The sequence below is a fragment of the Haematobia irritans genome, chromosome 3 (genome assembly GCF_050003625.1).
Source record: "Haematobia irritans isolate KBUSLIRL chromosome 3, ASM5000362v1, whole genome shotgun sequence".
NCBI classification, from domain to species: domain Eukaryota; kingdom Metazoa; phylum Arthropoda; class Insecta; order Diptera; family Muscidae; genus Haematobia; species Haematobia irritans.
This window is the reverse complement of record NC_134399.1, coordinates 19,144,741-19,169,447: the sequence shown is the minus strand read 5'-3', so window position 1 is coordinate 19,169,447 and position 24,707 is coordinate 19,144,741. Positions and strand designations below refer to the sequence as shown.

Sequence of the window (24,707 nt, the reverse complement as noted above, 5' to 3'; positions counted from 1 at the left end):
CTCAACTTGAATATTACCCTAATCCTTTGAAAAAATGTTTGAAAAATTGTTGAAATTTAGCATTTTTTAAACGTTTGTGTTTATTGGGATATTTTGAATAGGGTATGTTATTCGTGGTATATTCCAAATTAGGTGGGTTCACATTCTAAAATTGACGTGTTTTGGAAGAAAACTTGTGTTTTGAACTTGTTTTTTAGTATGGCGAAAACGACTCGTTTTGAAGTGCTTATACCCTGCCAACATTTTTTGAATTTGGGGGCGCTTCTGAGAATCCCCACTACGTCGAAAACAGTCGTATACTATATCCAAAACTCCTCGGAAAAGCGCCGTCACTATTGAGAAGTTGTACCACGCCAAGTTACTACAAAAAAGTATCGCATGAGTGCAATTATTAGGAGCCCTTCTGGATACATTTAGAAGGACGCCAATAAGAGCCCTTTCAAACAATCAGACAAAGTGCATTTTAAGATAGTTGTAAAAGAATCATTGTGGTCAAGTAAAACACGATTGCTTAGATGTTTATTAATGTTATGAAACATTTATAAATTCTCATAAATATAACATTTATACGACTATCACATCACATTTAACACATTTTTAATCATTAATAAGAGATTGATGTTGAGTTACAAGTTGTAAGTTAATGCTATGTTCCCACCGACTCGTTTTCCTCATTCGTTTTTCCAAAACATTTCACCGTTCACACCGGGTTGAGATGTTTTAGTTTGACAGTTACCAAGGAAACTAGAAATTCACATTTACTCGAAATTCACATATATGCAACCTATGTCCAAATAATTACCGCGAGCACAAAGGGAAAAAATTTTTATGTTATTTTCACACGTCCATGTTCTTAAAAGCCTTTGTTTATTCTTTTTTTCTATGAAACTAATTTCAATATTTTGACATATATTTTGAATAGGGTATGTTATTCGGGGTATATTCCAAATTAGGTGGGTTCACATTCTAAAATTTACGTGTTTTGGAGGAAAACTTGTGTTTTGAACTTGTTTTTTAGTATGGCGAAAACGACTCGTTTTAAAGTGCTTATAAAGGGAAAACATTTCAAACCCCAAAACATGCTTGGTGAGAACACTGTATAAATGTTGTAGCGTCTATCAGCCAGTACTTTTATTCCAAATGGAGGCAGCGTGTCTGAAAAATATTTGAAAAACTATCACTTTATTCCATTTGGAAAGTCAAAAATTGTTCACCAATTTACTTTTCACAATTTTAAGCGTAATAACTATGTTTTCAGCACTTTATTTTCGTTTTCATTGAAATAAATTATAATAAGCCAGTTGCGCTTGGTGTTTCACAAAATATAAAATGGCTCTTGTAACAATAGTGATGGCAAAATACAGTTGGCGATTGTTGCAGTGTCACTTGGCGATTGTTGCAGTGTCACTTACGAGTCTGTGGTAGCGATGAGGATGAAATGGAACATTGAAATGCTGGCAGGGATAAAGGGAAAACATCAAACCCCAAAACATGCTTGGTGAGAATACCGTATAAGGTAGAATTACATACGCACAATGCGTCCGATGATTGAAGAGTTGAAATTTCTCTTTGAAATCAAAAGCTCGAATAATCTGCCCCAAACAGGAAAAAATCAACCCTTCCATCAACGCACGAATTGACTCATGGTGTGTAATTCAACCATTATTGTGAATTACGCCAACGCTTAGTGCTTAATTTAAATACATATCGCTGACACGAAGAACACAATAATCGATAAATACCAACTATCGAGTCGATTACCGATTATCAAGATACAAGCTTTTTGCACATTTCCAACTTGTTAGCGGCGTTATTTCATCCCTGAATTTACAAGTCAGCCAACCAAAAGCAACGGCAGTGTCCAATAAGGAATTTTGTGAAATTTGTTTGCGGAAAATAAGACGAGGATATCACAACCTAGAAGAAGCTGGTGGATTTAAAAAAGTATGTGTTTTGTGAAAGAAGTTTTTAAGTATATATTTAACTAAAGAGTAAAAAAAGAATTAAATCATCTTTTGAAACGATAATGGCATGGAGTTCTTAGTGTATATGTGAGTGTGTGTGAAATTATGCGCTAATAAATGGGGAAATGGAAAAAGTGCCGAGCTGCGTGTGCCAAAATCAATTTTTTTTGTAGAATATTCTATGAATCAACGGAATCAAAATATGAATGCAAATGACGCATGTAGTCTAAATTTTTGTAATTAAATTTACAAAATATGATGAAATATCTAAGAATATACAGGTTGTCCATGAACTTGGTCAGTTTTTTTTTTTTTTGTTGAAGTAGAAGTTGGCGGGGACGCCTTGTATATCATTTTAGCGTCATTCATCTCTGCTAGCGCCGAAGCCATCGTTTTCGTTTAAATGCTTTTTTTCGCACATGAGGTAAACATGTGTTCTACGCTATTCAAAGACTATGCATTGATGCAATTTTCTTGATATTATTTAAGTAAGCCATGATTTTACCAGGCAAAGTTATTAGAAAAACCACATAGTTTTCAATTGGTAGATGGTTTGTCATTTCTCCTAATTCCAAAATTCTGTTTAGCCATAATTCTCAAGTTTGAGGTTAGGTTAGCCTGGCATTCGGTTTTTTATGCGGCCTTCTTCTTCCGTCAACTGTCATTTCGATGAATTTTGGCAGTATTGGTTTCTTCGTTGTGCTCTGTTATTTAACAGTCCAAATTCCCATACACTGTTAACGCAAAGCCAATTGAAATTGCGAAATTTTTAGTGTATATTGTAATTTATTTGTATTGACTGGTATTGTGATGTTTACTCGAAATGTTATTTACCTATATTACGTTCAGTACTACATCTTTACAAGACCCTTTGTCTATGAAATGTATAGGGGTAGTGGTTTCTTTGCACTTTTTTTGGCGCCAGAATCTTCGCTGTAATTGCCATGTTTTTCTGTCTCCATTCGTAAACTCCAGACCATACAAACGCACAAACATACACTATGCCTATATGCTAGACATTCATTGTGCTGATGATTCATAATTTATATATTATAAGTTTATGGAATAATGTGGCTATATTATAATGGTTACAAAAAAAGTATCATTTTTGTAATTATGAAATTGAATTTTGTTTTGGTAAATGTGGATACTATGTGAGTTTAGCCACTCGAATCAAAACTAAATCAATAACGAAACTATAAAATTATACCTCTTTGATGCAAATTGTATTAAAACTTAATGGGGAATAGCCCATAGTAACTTTTCCTAAAGTTTATATTTTTTAAAATGGATTATTAAAGAAAAGTAATCGTGAAAAAATTGTGACTTTAGCGGCTAAACTCGAATTTAATACCCACCTTAAAGCGGTGGTCTTATTGTGACCTACATCAATATATCATCATATAATATTGACCGGCGTAAAATTTATTCTACATAAAAATAGCTCCTTCATGTGTCAAGAAGCCATATATCCAGATTAGCTCTTCCGTTCCGTCCATTTTATATTGCCTTATATACATTTTCATAATATAAGCCATTGGATAAAGAATTTGAGTAAGACAATAGGTACAGCTTCATATCTGATTTCGAAATTCCATTTTAAAACATCCCTATGGGAAATGGGTCAATCACAGAACCGGTACAGAACTAGTCCCTGTTGTGTATGGACCAGTCCCAGTTTTGGTCAAAACGTATGGAAAAAGGACCGTTCACTTTGACATGGGTTTGTCATTGAAGCTGTAAATTTACACTTGGACACGTCTTGGACTCATTCCAAAGACCACGTCCTGGGACAATTTAGTAACATCACCCCATAGACAGGTTCTCATGAACAAGCCTAGGAAAAACTCTTCGTAATCTATTTCATATTGGGCATCCGAATCGCACAACAAATGAAAATTTTTTTAAATATATTGAACAATACGTTATTCTGATAATTCAATTTCCCTAAATGTTCAGAACCAATAAGATTTTTATATCAAGCGAGTATGAAAATTAATAAATTATGACTATTAAAAAAATGTGGCAAACTGGAGCAACGGTACCAGTTCGTCAGTGGAAATTTGCACCAATTTCCCGTAGGGATTCGTTTGTTTCTCGGATTTAGGTTAGGTTAGGTTATGTGGCAGCCCGATGTATCAGGCTCACTTAGACTATTCAGTCCATTGTGATACCACAGTGGTGAACTTCTCTCTTATCACTGAGTGCTGCCCGATTCCATGTTAAGCTCAATGACAAGGGACCTCCTTTTTATAGCCGAGTCCGAACGGCGTTCCACATTGCAGTGAAACCACTTAGAGAAGCTTTGTAACCCTCAGAAATGTCACCAGCATTACTGAGGTGGGATAATCCACCGCTGAAAAACTTTTTGGTGTTCGGTCGTAGCAGGAATCGAACCCACGACCTTGTGTATGCAAGGCGGGCATGCTAACCATTGCACCACGGTGGCTCCCGGATTTGGTGCCATTTTTTTATATTGAGGTCGATTGCATGAAGTTAGAGTCCTATTCAGAACTTTGGTCTGGGGGACAGCTGTCGTCGGTGGAGTTCAAAGTGGGCTAACGAGAGCCAGAAGGGGTATATGTGGCCTGCCTTGCCGGGTTTAGGTCTTTCTTCTATTGACAGAGTTCAAAGTGGGCTAACAGGAGCCGAAAGGGGTATAAGTGGTCTGCCTTTGGCCGGATTTTGAGACTTTCTTCTATGGACAGAGTTAAAATTAAGCTTGGAATTGTCATCGGTATCAAGTTCATGTTTCACAGGTGAATATTAAAAATATCACGTTTATTTTTCTTTACTGTTATTTTAATTTAAAAAAATCTACATGCATAATATGGACCATTTTATGTTAGGTTTTGGAAAAAAAGCCGAGTGTTGCTATTTTGTGCTTCCAATTTTGATTTCCTCAATTGAGCCGCGTTTCAGCCTTTAGAGTGTATCATCCTTATATACATTTCAAGCGTGTATCACAATCAAGTAAAGACTCGTTCTAAGTTCCTATTTCACGTGTGAAAATCAAAAATTTTTTCACGGTTCCAACTTATTTAATTGATGATTTGGATGGTTCATAATTAAAGTTAAAATTCAATGTTCATAATTAAAGTTATAAGCGCAACAAAGATGTAGGGTGAATGGGGGATGCCCCAAAAAAGGAATATGTAATGGGCCTTTGGGCAGGAATTAGGACTTTCCCTTATGGATATAGTCTAAAGTGAACTAACGCGTATCCATAAGGTTGTAGGTGGCCAGCCTTCGGCCAGGGTTTGAAACTTTCCACCAATGGGCAGAGTCCAAAGTGGGCTAACGGGGACCGACCATTCACTGAATTTCGAGACTTCTATGGACAGAGATCAGAGTTCAAAGTGAGCTAACGGGAGCCAAAAGGGGTATAAATGGCCTGCCTTTGGCCGGGTTTTGAGACTTTCGCCTATAGTCAGAGTTCAAAGTGGGCTAACGGGAGCCAAAAGGGGTATAAGTGGCCTGCCTTTGGCCGGGTTTTGAGGCTTTCTTCTATTGACAAGGTTCAAAGTGGGCTAACAGGAGCCGAAAGGGGTATAGGTGATGTCCTTTGTCCGGGTTTTGAGACTTTCTTCTATGGACAGAGTTCGAAGTGGGCTAAAGCGAGCCCAATGTGGGAAAGGTGGCCGGCCGCGGTTCTTGAGACTTTCTTCTATGGACAGAGTTAAAATTAAGTTAACGGTAGCCAAAAGGGGTATAAGTAGTCTGCCTTTGGCCGGATTTTGAGACTTTCTTCTATGGACAGAGTTAAAATTAAGCTAACGGTAGCCAAAAGGGGTATAAGTTGTCTGCCTTTGGCCGGATTTTGAAACTTTCTTCTATGGACAGAGTTCAAAGTGGGCTAACGCCAGCCAAAAGCGGTATAATTGGCCATCCTTCGGTCGGGCTTCGAGCACGGTTGCCACAGTTGGTAGAATTCTACCAAAAATTTTAGATTTTTAACTGTTTGGTAGATTAGTCGAATTGTTGATGGTTTGGTAGATTTTGAAAAATATTCCTCTCCAAATAAGAAGTACTTCACAAATTTTCTATACACAAAATTTTCTATAAAAATATAAAATTTTGACAAAATTTTCTTAAGAAATAAAAGTTTGACAAAATAGATTAAAATGTTGACAAAATTTTCTATAGAAATACAATTTTGACAAAATTTCCTATAGCAATGAAATTTTGACAAAATTTCCTATAGAAATAAAATTTTGTCAAAATTTTCTAGAATAAATAAAATTTAGACAAATAAAATTTTGACAAAATTTTCTATAGAAATAAAATTTTGACAGAATTTTCTATAGAAATAAAATTTTGACAAAATTTTCTATAGAAATAAAATTTTGACAAAATTTTCTATAGAAATAAAATTTTGACAAAATTTTCTATAGAAATAAAATTTTGACAAAATTTTCTATAGAAATAAAATTTTGACAAAATTTTCTATAGAAATAAAATTTTGACAAAATTTTCTATAGAAAAAAAAATTGACAAAATTTTCTATAGAAATAAAATTTTGACAAAATTGTCTATAGAAATAAAATTTTGACAAAATTGTCTATAGAAATAAAATTTTGACAAAATTTTCTATAGAAATAAAATTTTGACAAAATTTCCTATAGAAATAAAATTTTGGACAAAATTTTCTATAGAAATAAGACACAAGAAACAATTTTCTATAGAAATAAAATTTTGACAAAATTTCCTATAGAAATAAAATTTTGGATAAAACACAACTTTCTATAGAAATATGACACAAGATGCAATTTTCTATAGAAATAAAACTTTGACAAAATTTCCTATATAAATAAAAAATTTGGACATAATTTTTTGGTAGTTTTTAGTATAATTTTCTTCAAACTTTGGTAGATTATTTTTGGCTCGAGTGGCTACCTTGGTTTCGAGACTCTCCTATGGACAGTGGCCAAAGTGAGCTAACACAAACCTCAAGTTGTATGTATCCATTATAATAATTAAATATATAAAGTTTTTATGAACCCTTTAAAGGGCTATATCTCTATATCCCAAAAGCGGATTTACAATCTATCGAGGTGTATCTTCGTATGGTTGTAATATTGAAAATTCTAAATTAAATAGTGAATATTTGCCTAAACTCTTACAGAGAACTGATATGCATCATACATCCGTCAGAATAAGCTTGAATACACATCTTCAATTTCTGTTTAGTAGATCAATGCCTTCCAGAGAAAATTCTTTCTTATATTCCATTTTCTAACGATTTCAAAATATACCAAACACCAAGTACATGCATATTTAAAGTTTAAGTTTTGGTTTTTAATTCTATCAATATATAAATTTACATGTATCTTTATCTTCAAACAATCGTTAATTTTAATAATATTAATTTTAATGTTAATTTTATAGGTAATCTTCTGGTATAGATTTATCAGCTAAAACCCTCAATAACTGTCAAATCATATACCACAAAAATAAATTTCAATATTTTTACTATCGTTGTTGTGAAATAAAATATTTCGTGGCCTCTCTCTGTCTTTCACAACGTGCATTAACATCTGCTGGCCCCTGCCGTTTTTAGGATTTCGCCTTAATTCATGTCATATGCTGTGGTAGTTTTCTTTTCTTCTACTGGAATTAACGTAGAAAAAGGAAATAGGAAATAACATTGAAAACCATCTTGAAAAGAATTTCAACTTTTGTTACTGTGAAATTGCCTTTAAGGATCAATTGTGAGCTCATACCCTTTTTAACGCAATACTCTATTCTTGCACACAGCCTTACATCTGTTTTCTACCCCTAAAAATGTGAGATCCTTCGACGACTTAACTGCAGTTTATTATTTAGCATTTTGTAAGCAGGTATAGGGGTGTGTGTCTGTGTGCATTCACTTCTTCTAAATTCCTTTACTCATTCTTCCTGTTCTCATTTCTTCTCTCCTCATATATATATATTTGTAGTTATTGTAGTATTGTTATCATGTATTTAGCTTCGTTTTAAGGGTTCCTTAATATAGGCTTTAAGTCTGTGTCATCAGTCATCACTCGTCCTTATTAAAGAAAGGATCTTCACTGGAAAAAATTTAAAAAAAAATAAAGTTAAATAGTTAATATAAATTGTTGTGGTTAAGAACTAGAAAAACATAATTTTTTCTTGTTGAAATCCTGTTTAAGAATAGTAGCCAATAAAAGAATATAGGTTTTGTAGGGAAAAACATCGCTCAACATCGCTTGGAAAGGACAAAAAACAGAAGCCAATCGTTGAAATATTTACCGGGAATTGGATAAGGGATAATAGTAAGTGGAAGAATACAATAATGTGATATCTGTCGAAAATAAAGTCATCGCAGGTGTGTTTGTGGTGATTTTTATATATTTTCCTTGAGAAATTAAAATTTTGTTTAAATGGTGAATACATTTATAGAAGATATAAAAATATTATTTTTAAAATTAGGACCTTTTAGATATTGTATTTAAACATTTCAAAATGTGTTGAGGGAAAACAAAGTTTTAACGAGACCAGTTTTGTACTGGGAGTGAAAATTAAAAATGGGTAATTTTTTATTCCGAAAAAATTGCAACAGACTGCTCAATCGAAGTATTTTCCATCGTTAGCCACTGTTTTCTCATCTTTCTGGCATGATACGAATACGGCGACGAGAACCCCACTCGTTTTTTGACTCAATTCGCAAATCAACCCAATTTTTGGCTTGTGTTCATAAAAACAAAAAATGCTGATCAGCCTGGTCATGCGTCTGCGTCGTCAGAAGGAGCAATACCTAGGCTATACTGTGGCTGGTGAAGGACTTTCCATTTAAGTGTTTTCAAATAAATTTTTACGTGTTTTCTAAAACATTTAACACAGCGTCATCGTACTGCTGCAAAATCACCTTGTCGTGTCTTTCCAAAAATTGTGACCGCGTTTATCACGCAATAATCGGCTCAAACGCATCAATTGAGCTCAATACAAAGCTCCAGCTGATCGTTTCAGCAGCAGCAGCTCATAGTACACCACACCAAGCTGGTCCCGCCAAATACACAGCATATGCTTCTCTCAATGGATCAAAGGCTTTGCCATATATGTTAAGGCATGACCGCAGTAACCATTAGATTCTTCCCTTAAGATTGTCACCAGTAACGAAGCGATGCAAAAAAAAAAAAAAAAAAAACATTTCCTTTTTTGCCCTTTTGGAGCAGCTGTTCGCAAAATTCCCGAAAATGCTGTTTTGGGGGCTCGAAACTAGACAAAAAAAATTTGTTTTTTTACACTCAGCTGTTCGCAAAATTTCTGCAAATGCTGTTTTGTGGGCTTGTCTTGTCTAAAAACTTTGTTTTTACACTCCTGGCAAATGACACAAATTGAACACGAAAGCTTTGAAATTTTGTTATGATATGAATATTGTTTCAATATTTTATAATGCGTATATCCCAAACTACGCCATCTGTTGGCACTCCCGAATAACTAATTTGCGAGCCCAATATAAAAAAAGGAAAACGGGAAGTAAAAGTGAAGCTACAGTTTCTGGATATTTTCTTTCTGCAGAAAAGAGGATCCAGGTAATCCTGTCTCATATCCAGTTTATACTGCTACAAGCTGAGTGAAGTACGGAATAAAGTATTGCCCGATATGGTCATATAGAGCAACCGATACGGTGGCTCTATATCTCCTACTCAAAACACGCCATAAATACACCATCACCCACTGCTCCTATTCGGCACGGATATACCATCAACTTTAGTTGCCCGGTCTTGTTCGCACGGGTCTTCTGACTGTCGTCCAACTCTCTTTCAGTAGGTCTCCTGTCTGTTTCTTGCTTGGGTCATCCTACCGACCGTTGTATTTCCTTCCGTACCCATTCGTACAACTCGGTCTGCTTAAACTCTTTGGCGTTGCCTTCTCTCAGTTCACTGCCCTTTCTTGTCATTGGTTCAGCCCGTTCTTTTGGGCTCGCTTAGACTGTTCAGTCCATTGTGCTACCACCCTGGTGCACTTCTCTCAGAATTACTGAGAAGGGATAATCTGTCCTGGAAAACTTTTTGGTGTACGGTCAAAATTGGGTTTGGACCCATCACCCTTTTAGTGGAAGATCGGTGTGCTGACCATTGCAAATCGGTTGATCTCTTGACGTATCTCGTAACGCCAGTTTATTTAGGTTAACATTTCCTCTCATATTGGCATGCCGCTACACCCATAAGATGCGGATCCTGCCGTAGTCCATTTGCACTCTCATACCGTAATGACTGCTATTGTTTTCATATACCTCCACCTAATCCTTAAAATATTCATGTTCTCTGACCCCTTGTTTATTTCTGAGTCATTCAACACATCTTGCTAGCGCCAGCAAGCTCTGCTTTGGTATCTGTTTTGACATCCCATTCTCCCAGGATTTTTTTTTTCTTGCGGTCAGGTCCTTCAGCTATTTCCTAGAATATTCAAATTGTCTGGCTCATTTCGTTTCTAAGCCATTCAAAACTTTCCGTTTTCGCCAAATGGACATTGCTGGTGTGTCCACCCTGTGCACTGTAACAATTATACTGCTTCGGTATCGGTTCTGACACTATTTGCTCTCAGGACCGTTTTTTGGATGTTAGGACCACCACAAGTATAGAACATGAATTATTGCGCCATCAGCCACTTCTATACCATCTCCAATGTTTCGAGTTTCTCTCCATTCTCCCTACATTTTAAATATCACCTCAGCATCGTTCCCAAATCTCTAGTGGGCGTATTGTCTTAAATTCATTGATTAGACCAATTGCAAAATTCTTACGTTGCATTGCCTCTTTATCGATGTCCACCAGACTATAAACTATAAATGTATCCAGTATATTATCCGTGGATTCCGACCCCATTTCGAGCACAACGTTGTTTTGACATAGTGCCCAGCATCTATAATCCTTCTCAATTCTGTCGCGGATGTGGTAATTCCTAAGTTTCCTGTCCACTGCCTAAGTGCCAAACCTTATCAAACCGAAACTTTCGATATAGCCCAATATAAACCAATATTTCAAACTGATTCCTTGTGAGACCAGAAGATAACAACCAAATGATCTGGTCAGAAATGTTTCATTTGATCATTTCCTAGTACCTAAATACTCTGACTAACCAATCTAATTATTTGTTTGTCTGTCTTTGCAGCGTATTTTTTTATTATAGCCATATTATATAAACACATAATTAAATAAACAAAACACAAGGCAACAATGGCACAACAGGAGCAAGATATCCCCACATTCAAATGCGTTTTGGTTGGCGATGGTGGTACCGGCAAGACGACATTCGTCAAACGCCACATGACCGGTGAATTTGAAAAGAAATATGTTGCCACTCTTGGTGTCGAGGTGCATCCATTGATTTTCCATACGAATCGTGGTGCCATCCGTTTCAATGTCTGGGACACAGCCGGTCAAGAGAAATTCGGTGGCTTGCGTGATGGCTACTACATTCAGGGACAGTGTGCTGTTATCATGTTCGATGTCACATCACGTGTAACCTACAAGAACGTACCAAATTGGCATAGAGATTTGGTGCGTGTGTGCGAGAACATCCCAATTGTATTGTGTGGCAACAAAGTCGATATCAAGGATCGTAAGGTCAAGGCCAAGAGTATTGTATTCCACAGGAAGAAGAATTTACAGGTAATGAACAATGAAATTGGGGAAAAGTATTAAACTTTACTTACAATTTTTTTCTTTTGTTGTTTTTTTAGTACTACGACATCTCAGCCAAATCAAATTACAACTTTGAAAAGCCCTTCCTCTGGTTGGCCCGTAAATTGGTTGGTGATCCCAATTTGGAATTTGTTGCTATGCCAGCCTTGTTGCCCCCAGAAGTCAAGATGGACAAGGATTGGCAATTACAAATCGAAAGAGATTTACAAGAAGCCCAAGAGACTGCCTTGCCCGACGAGGATGAAGATTTGTAAATCAACTGTACAACCACACACACACACTCCCTCTCTCAAACATCCACGTTCAAGTCTGCTGCTAATTATTATTTGTTGATGAATGAGTACAAGAAGAATTGTAAAACCGGCCTAACTTCATATTGCAGTTTCGTTGAGTTTGGAAATATTAAAGCAAAGCATGGAAGCAGATATCGAAGAAATGGATTTGAGAATAATTTAATTTACTTTAATCTAAACAAACAAACAAAAAATGAAACAACAACAAAATACAGAATTATAGGGATCTAAGAACTCTTTAACAACAGAAGAAATAAATGCTTCGCAAACATTGCAAGAAAATAAAAACAAAAACAGAATTCAAAACGGAAAACTATTTTAAAAATAAAATTCAATAAAAACAAGTTTAAAAATTACACTCAAATTGATGTATGATTTAGAACCAAAAAACATAATTGTTGTCTTCATATTCGTTTCTGGCTAATGACACATTTCATTTCAATTTGTTTTTGCTGTTTCTTCTTCTATATTACCACAAAAAAAAAACTTGGGAAAAAAATATTCTGGTTTTCTGAACTATTGTAACAACATATCCTAGTTCTTTGTTCGATTTGTTTACAATTCACCCTCTAAGACTATTATCTAGCTCTAGCTACTATTCTACTTCGCTTTAGTTTGTACATTACCTTTTTTATAACAATTTATTCTTGATTTTGTAATTTATTTTGTAATGCTATCAAAATAATAATGAAATTGAATTTGAAAAACCTAAACAAAAAAAATTTTTGGACAATTTCAAAATTACTTGAATGAGGCTAAATAGACCATCTCGTCTTACAAGACTTCCAAACATTATGGTTAATTACATTTTTCTTCTTAAATTTCCTTCACCTTTCAAGTGTCTTCCCCCTTGATTTTTCCATAGGAACTTTGGTCTTCCCCTGAACCGCTCGAATTCATAGGAGTTTTTCGCTGGAGATTTTTCATTCATTCTCATGGAAATGTATTTTGTATCTACTTTGTCCATAATGACCCTCAAAAATCCTTCCCCATCGGGACTACGTCCGGGTTAATCCCATCGTATTTGTGTAATGTCCCCTCAAGTTTGCCTAGGTGCTCCACCACTCCTCAGACTGCAGTTTCGCAAATCGCTAATAGCCTGAAAGAATTAAGAATCTACACACAAAAAAATTTTTTTCTGGTTCAATCACGAAATTAATTGATCCAATTAATTTTTTAATTGAAATGTCTTCAATCACAGAAATGATAGTATCAATTAAAAAATTAATTGAAGGTCAATTAAAAAATTAATTGATCCAATTAAAAAATTAATTGATACTATTAATTTTTGTGATTGATTTTTGTTTCAATTAAAAAATTTGTTGAATCAATTAAATTTTTAATTGAATATTTTTTAAAACTCAATTAAAATTTTAATTGGAAAAATTTTCGTGAAATTTCTTTCTGTGTAGTATCGTTTTTTTCTATAGAAATAAAATTTTGGCCAACATTTTCTATAGAAAGAAAATTTTGACAAACATTTTATTTTGAAATAAAATTTTGACAAAAATTTTATTTTGAAATAAAATTTTGACAAAATTTTTTTTTTTCATTTTATTCATTTATTTGCAATCTATTTTCAACAAAACCATAAGCAAATGTTGTAACTATTCACATTGACTGTGCATCGAGTTCCAGCAAACTCGACAAAGTACTCGATGATATCTTAACTAATTATTTTGTGTATGGTAAATCAAGAATATGATGTCTCTTCAGCCTCTTCACCTCGTCAGTGTCATCAAGTAACATAGAGTTATAGCAAGAATGATGGAATGATTACTCAGACGAGCTAAGTATCGCGAACTGTAACGTTTTACTTCATCGTCCAACAATGGAATTCCAAAAAGCTTGTTTTACATCCACAAATACAGCAGCACAGTATAACTTCCTCTCAAGCGAATCTCGTATAAAATCGGCAACTCGGTGGCATTGCTCTAGAGTTCCATGATGGTTCCGAAATCCAAATTGATGTTCAGCAATTAAGTCTAATTTTTCTAGTATAGATGTTAATCGCTTTCTAAAAAGGTTTTCAAATAATTTGGAGAATATAGGCAACAGACTGGCAACAGACGGCCTGTAAGAAGATATTTCATGATCAGATTTATTAGGCTTACAAATCATTATAATTTTCGCATATTTCCATTGTGCGGGGTAGTGACTCGTCCTTAGGATAGAGTTAAAAATTGTTGTTAGGAATACAAATCGCTAATAGCCTGAAAGAAATAAGAACCCAGTATCGTTTTTTTTCTATAGAAATAAAACTTTGACAAAATTTTCTATAGAAATAAAATTTGGACAAAATTTTCTATAGAAAAAAATTTTGACAAAATTTTCTATAGAAATAAAATTTGGACAAAATTTTCTATAGAAATACAATTTTGATTAAATTTTCTATACAAATAAAATTTTGACAAACATTTCTATAGAAATAAAATTTTGACAAAATTTTCTATAAAAATAAAACGTTGACAAAATTTTCCATAGATACAAAATTTTGACAAAATTTTCTATAGAAATAAAATTTTTTGCAAAATTTTTAGAAAAAAAATTTCTATAGAAATACAATTTTGCAACAATTTTGTATAGAAATAAAATTTTGCAAACATTTTCTATAGAAATAAAATTTTGAGAATATTTTCAGAAAATTTTCTATAGAAATAAATTTTTGATAACATTTTCTATAGAAATAAAATTTTGATAACATTTTCTATAGAAATAAAATTTTGACAAAATTTTCTATAGAAATAAAATGTTGACAACATTTTCTATAGAAATAAAATTTTGACAAAATTTTCTATAGAAATGAAATGTTGACAAAATTTTCTATAGAAATAAAATTTTGACAACATTGTACAGAAATAAAATTCTGACAAAATTTTCTATAGAAATACAATTTTAATTAAATTTTCTATAGAAATAAAATTGTGACAAAATTTACTACAGGAATAAAATTTTGACAAAATTTTGTATAGAAATACAATTTTGATAAAATTTTCTATAGAAATAAAATTGTGACAAAATTTTCTATAGAGATAAAATTTTGACAAAATTTTCTATAGAAATTAAATTTTAACAAAATTTTCTATAGAAATAAAAGTATTGACAAAATTTTCTATAAAAATAAAATTTTCCATAGAAATAAAATTTGGACAAAATTTTTTATAGAAATAAAATTTTTGCAAAATTTTTAGAAAAAAAATGTAAAAAATTTTCTATAGAAATACAATTTTGCAAAAATTTTGTATAGAAATAACATTTTGCAAATATTCTCTATAGAAATAAAATGTTGAGAAAATTATTTATAGAAATAAAATTTTCTACAGAAATAAGATTTTGAGAATATTTTCAGAAAATTTTCTATAGAAATAAAATTTTGACAAACTTTTCTATAGAAATAAAATTTTGACAAAATTTTCTATAGAAATAAAATTATGAGAAAATTTTTTATAGAAATAAAATTTTCTACAGAAATAAAATTTTGAGAATATTTTCAGAAAATCTTCTATAGAAATAAAATTTTGATAACATTTTCTATAGAAATAAAATTTTGACAAAATTTTCTAAGAAATGAAATTTTGACAAAATTTTCTTTAGAAAACATTTGACAAAATTTACTATACAAATAAAATATTGACAAAATTTTTATAGAAATAAAATGTTGACAAAATTTTCTATATAAATAAAATTTTGACAAAAGTTTCTTTAGAAAACATTTTGACAAAATTTACTATACAAATAAAATTTTGAGAAAATTTTCTATAGAAGTAAAATGTGGACAAAATTTTCTATAGAAATAAACTTTTGACAAAATTTTCTATAGAAATAAAATTTTGACAAAAATTCTTGTAGAAATAAAATTTTCTATAGAAGTAAAATTTTGATCAAATTTTCTATACAAATAAAATTTTGACAAAATGTTCTATAGAAATAAATGTTGACAAAATTTTCTATAGAAATAAAATTTTTACAAAATTATAGAAATAAATTTTTGACAAAATTTTTTATAAAAATAAAAGTTTGGCAAAATTTTGGGTGCGATAAATATGCTATTAGTACCATCTCTTACTAATAGAATTTATTCTTTGAGTTTAACAATTTATTATTAACTAAACTCTAAAAGGTGTACCTTGCTTTGTACCTAAATCTTATAGATGAAACACCGACCTTTAGTTTGTCGGTATGGCATTGAAATCATAAAAATATTTCTATATTTTCGCAAATCTTAATGTTTTGTCTAATTTCTTTAAATAAACACAAATGTACATAATAACAATGATGCAAAACTCCCCAGAATATGAGAAAGATTTATGTGGTTTGCTAAAGAATGTATAACTTGATGCAATAGATAAGAAATAAGAAGATTCACACATAATATCAGCTCTTATCATAATTGCAAATAAACTATACGGCATCTATATAGGTAGAGGGTCACAATAGCCGGCAATGGTAGAAATGGGTAGAAAAAATATAAGAATCGTTTGAAGTAAATTGGTTAGGTTAGGTTAGGTTATGTGGCAGCCCAATGTATCAGGCTCACTTAGACTATTCAGTCCATTGTGATACCACAGTGGTGAACTTCTCTCTTATCACTGAGTGCTGCCCGATTCCATGTTAAGCTCAATGACAAGGGACCTCCTTTTTTATAGCCGAGTCCGAACGGCGTTCCACATTCCAGTGAAACCACTTAGAGAAGCTTTGAAACCCTCAGAAATGTCACCAGCATTACTGAGGTGGGATAATCCACCGCTGAAAAACTTTTTGGTGTTCGGTCGTAGCAGGAATCGAACCCACGACCTTGTGTATGCAAGGCGGGCATGCTAACCATTGCACCACGGTGGCTCCCGTGGTTAAGTTGGGATTATTTGGTGAATAAATCATGGTCTGAGAATATTTGCAAAAAATAAATGCAGTTTACTTAATGAGAAGAAAACATAATTTGCCTGCTAATTTTTTCAAATTGGTCTTTCACACCACGGTGAGCAACCTCATTAATGCTGGTGACATTTCTGAGTGTTTCAAAGCTTCTCTAAGTGGTTTCACTGCAATATGGAAAGCCGTTCGGACTCGGCTATAAAAAGGAGGTCCCTTGTCATTGAGCTTAACATGGAATCGGGCAGCACTCAGTGATAAGAGAGAAGTTCACCAATGTGGTATCACAATGGACTGAATAGTCTAAGTGAGCCTGATACATCGGGCTGCCACCTAACCTACACTATGTGGTACAATATTATAACAGCAAAAATCGACTGCTTTTGTTAGCAGATTTTTTCTATGAGTATACCTAAAATTGGATTTTTACCATTAACTTTTCATATTAAGCAAAAAATATTTAGTTGCTTGTATTCAAATTTGGTGGTTTATGATGTAAACAATTTTAGTTCATATGTCGGTCGACCCATGCCATTACTCATAGTATATTTTATCATTTATTTACTAATTTTTTAGTTTCTAGAAGATATAAAAACCATGGAGTTGACATGAAAATTCTTAGTATAATTTGAATTTGTGAAACATAAACCAGTAGATATGAAAGTCCTTTGGTTATTTTTATTAGTAGTTTTTTCTACAACGAAAGCAGTGCATTATGCTGTGGATCCAAATGTAAGTTAAATAGCCGAATTCAGAATGGAGTGTTACCAATTCAAAGAACCACAATTTGTTTTTTTTTTGTTGTTGCAAAAATGTTTGTTTTTTGATCAAATATAAAAAGTGTACAAAGATAAATTGTATAATTCATTCAATATTGCTTAAAATAACTATTGCTCTTAGTCGGTCAAAAAACGATGCAAGCTGCTTGTATGTAAAGGGTGATTCTTTTGAGGTTAGGATTTTCATGCATTAGTATTTGACAGATCACGTGGGATTTCAGACATGGTGTCAAAGAGAAAGATGCTCAGTATGCTTTGACATTTCATCATGAATAGACTTACTAACGAGCCACAACGTCGAATTTTCAGTGAATGGGCCCTAGAAAAGTTGGCAGAAAATCCGCTTTTTTATCGACAAATTTTGTTCAACGATGAGGCTCATTTCTGGTTGAATGGCTACGTAAATAAGCAAAATTGCCGCATTTGGAGTGAAGAGCAACCAGAAGCCGTTCAAGAACTGCCCATGCATCCCGAAAAATGCACTGTTTGGTGTGGTTTGTACGCTGGTGGAATCATTGGACCGTATTTTTTCAAAGATGCTGTTGGACGCAACGTTACGGTGAATGGCGATCGCTATCGTTCGATGCTAACAAACTTTTTGTTGCCAAAAATGGAAGAACTGAACTTGGTTGACATGTGGTTTCAACAAGATGGCGCTACATGCCACACAGCTCGCGATTCTATGGCCATTTTGAGGGAAAACTTCGGAGAACAATTCATCTCAAGAAATGGACCGGTAAGTTGGCCACCAAGATCATGCGATTTGACGCCTTTAGACTATTTTTTGTGGGGCTACGTCAAGTCTAAAGTCTACAGAAATAAGCCAGCAACTATTCCAGCTTTGGAAGACAACATTTCCGAAGAAATTCGGGCTATTCCGGCCGAAATGCTCGAAAAAGTTGCCCAAAATTGGACTTTCCGAATGGACCACCTAAGACGCAGCCGCGGTCAACATTTAAATGAAATTATCTTCAAAAAGTAAATGTCATGGACCAATCTAACGTTTCAAATAAAGAACCGATGAGATTTTGCAAATTTTATGCGTTTTTTTTTTTTAAAGTTATCAAGCTCTTAACAAATCACCCTTTAGTTTGGTATTTGCTGAGAGGCAATCCTCAGCTGCATAAAAATTGTCAAAATGATATTTCTATAGAAAATTTTCTGAAAATTTTATTTCTATAGAAAATTTTTGGAAAATTTTATTTCTATAGAAAATTTTCTTAAAATTTTATTTCTACAGAAAATTTTCTGAAAATTTTATTTCTATAGAAAATTTTCGGAAAATTTTATTTCTATAGTAAATTTTCGGAAAATTTTATTTCTATAGAAAATTTTCTGAAAAGTTTATTTTCGGAAAATTTTATTTCTATAGAATTTTTCTGAAAAGTTGAATTCCATAGAAAATTTTATTTCTATAGAATATTTTCTGAAAAATTTATTTTTATAGAACATTTTCTGAAAATTTTATTTCTATAGAATTTTGTTGTGAAAAATTTTGTAAAATTTTGTTATATTTATTTTTTGCAAAATTTTGATTTCTATAGAAAATTTTCCGAAAATTTTATTTCTATAGAAACTTTTCTGAAAATTATATTTCTATAGAAAAATTTCTTAAAATTTATTTCTATAGAAAATTTTCTTAAAATTTTATTTTTATAGAAAATTTTCTTAAAATTTTATTTCTATAGAAAATTTTCGGAAAATTTTATTTTTATAGAAAATTTTATGAAAATTTTAATTCTACAGAAAGTTTTCTGAAAATTTTATTTCTATAGAAAATTTTCTGAAGATATTATTTCTGTAGACAATTTTCTGAAAATTTTATTTCTGTTCAAACTTTTCTGAAAATTATATTTCTATAGAAAAATTTCTTAAAATTTTGTTTCTATAGAAAATTTTATGAACATTTTAATTCTACAGAAAATTTTCTTAAAATTTTATTTCTGTAGACAATTTTCTGAAAATTTTATTTCTGTACAAACTTTTCTGAAAATTATATTTCTATAGAAAAATTTCTTAAAATTTTGTTTCTATAGAAAATTTTCTTAAAATTTTATTTCTATAGAAAATTTTCGGAAAATTTTATTTCTATAGAAACTTTTCTGAAAATTATATTTCTATAGAAAATTTTCTTAAAATTTTATTTCTATAGAAAATTTTCTTAAAATTTTATTTCTGTAGAAAATTTTCGGAAAATTTTATTTCTATAGAAAATTTTCCGAAAATTTTATTTCTATAGAAACTTTTCTGAAAATTATATTTCTATAGAAAATTTTCTTAAAATTGTATTTCTATAGAAAAGTTTTTTAAAATTTTATTTCTATAGAAAATTTTCGGAAAATTTTATTTCTATAGAATTTTGTTATGAAAAATTTTAATTCTATAGAAAATTTATTTCTATCTGAAAATTTTTATTCTATAGAAAAATTTTGTAAAGTTTTATTCTATTTATTTTTTGCAAAATTTTGATTTCTATAGAAAATTTTCCGAAAATTGTATCTCTATAGAAACTTTTCTGAAAATTATATTTCTGTAGAAAATTTTCTTAAAATTTATTTCTATAGAAAATTTTCTGAAAATTTTATTTCTATAGAAACTTTTCTGAAAATTATATTTCTATAGAAAATTTTCTTAAAATTTTATTTCTATAGAAAATTTTCTTAAAATTTTATTTCTATAGAAAATTTTCGGAAAATTTTATTTCTATAGAAAATTTTCGGAAATTTTTATTTCTATAGAAACTTTTCTGAAAATAATATTTCTATAGAAAATTTTCTTAAAATTTTATTTCTATAGAAAATTTTCGGGCTGTGGTATTTCGGGCTGTGGTATATCGGGCTATAGAAAATTTTGTCAATATTTTATATCTATGGCACCTCTAAGTGGTTTCACTGCAATATGAAACGCCGTTCGGACTCGGCTATAAAAAAGAAGTCCCTTGTCATTGAGCTTAACATGGAATCGGGCAGCACTCAGAGATAAGAGAGAAGTTCACCACTGTGGTATCACAATGGACTGAATAGTCAAAGTGAGCCTGATATTAGGTTAGGTTAGCCTGATATATCGGGCTGCCACAGCCCGATATATCAGGCTAACCTAACCTATATCTATGACACATTTTGTCAAAATTTTATTTCTATATAAAATTTTGTCAAAATTTCATTTCTGAAAAATTTTATTTCTATAGCAAACTATCTGAAAACTGTTATTCTATAAAAAAAATTTATAATATTTAATTCTATATATTTTTTGCAAAAGTTTTAATTTCTATCGAAAATTTTCTGAAAATTTAATTCCTACAGAAAATTTTGTCAAAATTTTATTTCTATAGACAATTTTGTCAAAATTTTATTTATACAGAAAATTGTGCCAAAATTTTATTTCTGTAGAAAAATATCTGAAAATTGTTATTCTATAAAAAATTTTTATAAAATTTAATTCTATATATTTTTGCAAAGGTTTTAATTTCTATGGAACATTTTCTGAAAGTTTAATTTCTACAGAAAATTTTGTCAAAATTTTATTTCTATAGAATATTTTTTCAAAATTTTATTTCTGTAGAAAAATGTCTGAAAATTGTTATTCTATAAAAAAAATGCATAAAATTTAATTCTATATATTTTTTTTTAAAGTTTTAATTTCTATAGAAAATTTTCTGAAAATTTAATTTCTACAGAAAATTTTGTCAAAATTTTATTTCTATAGAAAATTTTATCAAAATTTTATTTATACAGAAAATTGTGCCAAAATTTTATTTATACAGAAAAATATCTGAAAATTGTTATTCTACAAAAAAATTTTATAAAATTTAATTCTATATATTTTTTTGCAAAAGTTTTAATTTCTATAGAAAATTTTCTGAAAATTTAATTACTACAGAAAATTGTGCAAACATTTTTTCAAAATTTTATTTATACAGAAAATTGTGCCAAAATTTTATTTCTATAGAAAATTGTGCCAAAATTTTATTTCTATAGAAAATTTTGTCCAAATTTTATTTCTATAGAAATTTTCTCAAAATTTTATTTCGATAGAAAATTTTGTATATTTCATGTTAGCCTGATACGAAACAGGCAATTGACGTCCAAATGCATTATATCTAATTATACAATTATTTTTCGAGCTTTATGGACAGATTTGTTTAAATTTTATTTCTATAGAAAATTTTCTCAAAATTTTATTTCTATAGAAAATTTTGTCCAATTTTTATTTTATAGAAAATTTTGTCCAAATTGTCTTTCTGTAGTAAATTTTGTCCAAATTTTATTTCTATAAAATTTTTTTGGAAAATTTTCCTAGAAAAAAATTCGGAAGGTTTTATTTTTGCTAAACTTTATTTCTATAGATAATTTTTGCAAAATTTTATTTCTATTGAAAATTTTAAAAAATTTTATTTCGATAGAAATTTGTTTTATTTCTATTGAAAAATTTCTGATTTTTTCCTAAAGAAATTTTTCTGAAAATATTATTTCTATAGAAAATAGAGATTAATATCATTCGCAAATTTTTTCATATTCATTCCTCTATATTTATATTTTTCTTCTCCAAAGGATCCAACACCTGAGGATAATGACGCGGAAATGTGGAGAGTATTATATTCAAAATTAAACAGACTATTGGATGAATCAAATACGCTTAAGGAAACCTTGATGGATATTAAACAAAGGTAAATTTAAATGTCTGCTTTCCTATATTCTTCACCGAAGGATGGGTTCATACTAACTTTTTAAGTGAGTCATAAAGGCAACCTCTCCTAATAACATCAATAGTTGAGGAATAGGTTAGGTTTAAGTGTCAGCTCTCTTTATTTCAGGCTCACTTAGACAATTCAGTCTGTTGAGAGGCACTTCTAGTTTTTAACGTTGGACCCATCTGATTATTTTCTTATGCTGAGCCGTTACGTGTCATTCCCATTTAATTTAAAAATGGAATGGATCCACGCCTAGGCTGAAATTTCATCATCATAAATTGCCCTCTTATTAATATTGATTTCTAAAATTACATTTCTTCCAGTCAAAATCATCAGGGTCATGAAATAGTCCAACTTCTACAAAATGCTGCAGCACAAAATTGTGTACCACAGCATTTAGAAGTTCAAACTCCACATGCTCCCGAACACAATAGGCATTTGGAAGTTCAAACTCCGCATGTTCCCGTCGACAATAGGCATTTGGAAGTTCAAACTCCACATGTTCCCGAACACAATAGGCATTTGGAATTTCAAACTCCACATGCTCCCGAACACAATAGACGAGGACAGTGGACAGTGATTTTGCGTCGTATGGATGGTTCTGTTGATTTTCAACGTAACTGGACTGATTACAAAAATGGCTTTGGCAATCCAGAGGGAGAATTTTTTATAGGTTTGGAGAAATTACATAGAACGACCACCTACGATGGACCCCAGGAGCTTTTGATAACTTTGGGTGATTGGGAAAATGAAAGAAGATATGCAAAATATGATCTCTTTCAAATTGGCAGTGAAGCTGAACAGTATGTCATAAAGGAATTGGGTGAATATAGTGGAGATGCTGGTGATGCTCTCACCTACCATAGAGGTATGAAATTCTCTACACTGGATAATTCCAATTCGGGTCTTTGTCCACGTAACTATGGTGGTGGCTGGTGGTTTAATGAATGTGAAGATAGGTAGGAGATATATTGTTTTTTTGACGATTATTTTTATTAATATCTAAAAGGTCTCTTGATTTTAGTAACTTGAATTCGGTCTACAGAAAGCCTGGTGAAATGGTGGATCTACATAAAATTCTTTGGAGCACTTGGAAGGGGTTTGATTACTCCTTAAAATTTGCTGAAATGAAAATACGCCCTAAAATATAATTATTATGTATTAAAACAATAATAAATTAATATGAATAATATTTTTGATTTTTGTTTTATTTTTCTGGGATTATAAAAATTTTTATCCAGGCTACAGGAGCACGGTTGCCACAGTTGGTAGAATTCTACCAAAAATGGTAGATTTTTTTACTGTTTGGTAGATTGGTAAAATTCTTGATGTTGTGGTAGATTTTGCAAAATATTCTTCCCCAATTCAATTTTGACGAAATTTACTATAGAAATAAAATTTTGTCAAAATTTTTAGATATAAAATTTTTTCAACATTTTTAGATATAAAATTTGTATTTGACAAAATTTTCTATTGAAATAAAATTTTGAGAAAATTTTCTATTGAAGTAAAATTTTGAGAAAATTTTCTATAGAAATACAATTTTGACAAAATTTTCTATAAAAATAAAATTTTGACAAAATGTTCTATAGAAAAGATAATTTTGACAACATTTTCTATAGAAATGATAGGTTAGGTTAGGTTATGTGGCAGCCCGATGTATCAGGCTCACTTAGACTATTCAGTCCATTGTGATACCACAGTGGTGAACTTCTCTCTTATCACTGAGTGCTGCCCGATTCCATGTTTAGCTCAATGACAAGGGACCTCCTTTTTATAGCCGAGTCCGAACGGCGTTCCACATTGCAGTGAAACCACTTAGAGAAGCTTTGTAACCCTCAGAAATGTCACCAGCATTACTGAGGTGGGATAATCCACCGCTGAAAAACTTTTTGGTGTTCGGTCGTAGCAGGAATCGAACCCACGACATTGTGTATGCAAGGCGGGCATGCTAACCATTGCACCACGGTGGCTGATAATTTTGACAACATTTTCTATAGAATTAAAATTTCCTATAAAATTTTGAAAAAATGTTCTATAGAAATAAAATTTTGACAAAATTTTGTATATAAATAAAATTTTGAAAAAATTTTCTATAGAAATAACATTTTTAAAAAAATGTTCTATTTTTGTTTTATTTTTCTGGGATTATAAAAATTTTTATCCAGGCTACAGGAGCACGGTTGCCACAGTTGGTAGAATTCTACCAAAAATGGTAGATTTTTTTACTGTTTGGTAGATTGGTAAAATTCTTGATGTTGTGGTAGATTTTGCAAAATATTCTTCCCCAATTCAATTTTGACGAAATTTACTATAGAAATAAAATTTTGTCAAAATTTTTAGATATAAAATTTTTTCAACATTTTTAGATATAAAATTTGTATTTGACAAAATTTTCTATTGAAATAAAATTTTGAGAAAATTTTCTATTGAAGTAAAATTTTGAGAAAATTTTCTATAGA

General features: G+C 31.2%; 2 protein-coding genes and 1 long non-coding RNA gene across 4 annotated transcripts; 2 read left to right on the top strand and 1 right to left on the bottom strand.

The window, feature by feature from the left end:
• The first annotated feature begins 1,786 nt into the window (after positions 1 to 1,786).
• Positions 1,787 to 12,271, top strand: Ran (RAN, member RAS oncogene family). Its single transcript, XM_075298706.1, has 3 exons — positions 1,787 to 1,944; positions 11,082 to 11,581; positions 11,653 to 12,271. The coding sequence occupies exons 2-3, from the start codon at positions 11,147 to 11,149 to the stop codon at positions 11,866 to 11,868; spliced, it is 651 nt and encodes a 216-aa protein (XP_075154821.1). The 5' UTR covers positions 1,787 to 1,944; positions 11,082 to 11,146; the 3' UTR covers positions 11,869 to 12,271.
• Positions 7,241 to 8,011, bottom strand: LOC142228316 (uncharacterized). The gene is made up of 2 exons (XR_012720135.1): positions 7,688 to 8,011; positions 7,241 to 7,574 (listed from the first exon to the last, which is right to left on the bottom strand). It is a non-coding gene; the product is annotated as an uncharacterized LOC142228316 (long non-coding RNA).
• Positions 12,272 to 17,372: 5,101 nt separating the features above from the next.
• On the top strand, positions 17,373 to 23,437 carry LOC142228314 (microfibril-associated glycoprotein 4-like). Of its 2 annotated transcripts, none has more exons than XM_075298705.1 (4): positions 17,373 to 17,508; positions 22,106 to 22,221; positions 22,569 to 23,204; positions 23,270 to 23,437. In XM_075298705.1, exons 1-4 carry the CDS (start codon positions 17,434 to 17,436, stop codon positions 23,394 to 23,396), a joined length of 954 nt encoding a protein of 317 aa, XP_075154820.1. In that variant the 5' UTR covers positions 17,373 to 17,433; the 3' UTR covers positions 23,397 to 23,437. The 2 variants fall into 2 exon arrangements, with proteins under 2 accessions (XP_075154820.1, XP_075154819.1); XM_075298704.1 differs by having other exon boundaries at positions 23,255 to 23,437.
• The last annotated feature ends 1,270 nt before the right edge of the window (positions 23,438 to 24,707 follow it).

What these genes read in the sequence shown, in the direction of transcription:
- Ran (XM_075298706.1), top strand. Translation starts at nt 11,147, where the DNA reads ATGGCACAACAGGAGCAAGATATCCCCACATTCAAATGCGTTTTGGTT. An exon ending in ACAGGAAGAAGAATTTACAG is followed by an intron (nt 11,582 to 11,652) that starts GTAATGAACAAT and finishes TTGTTTTTTTAG; the next exon opens with TACTACGACATCTCAGCCAA.
- LOC142228314 (XM_075298704.1), top strand. Translation starts at nt 17,434, where the DNA reads ATGAAAGTCCTTTGGTTATTTTTATTAGTAGTTTTTTCTACAACGAAA. An exon ending in TTGATGGATATTAAACAAAG is followed by an intron (nt 22,222 to 22,568) that starts GTAAATTTAAAT and finishes CATTTCTTCCAG; the next exon opens with TCAAAATCATCAGGGTCATG. An exon ending in TTTAATGAATGTGAAGATAG is followed by an intron (nt 23,205 to 23,254) that starts GTAGGAGATATA and finishes AATATCTAAAAG; the next exon opens with GTCTCTTGATTTTAGTAACT.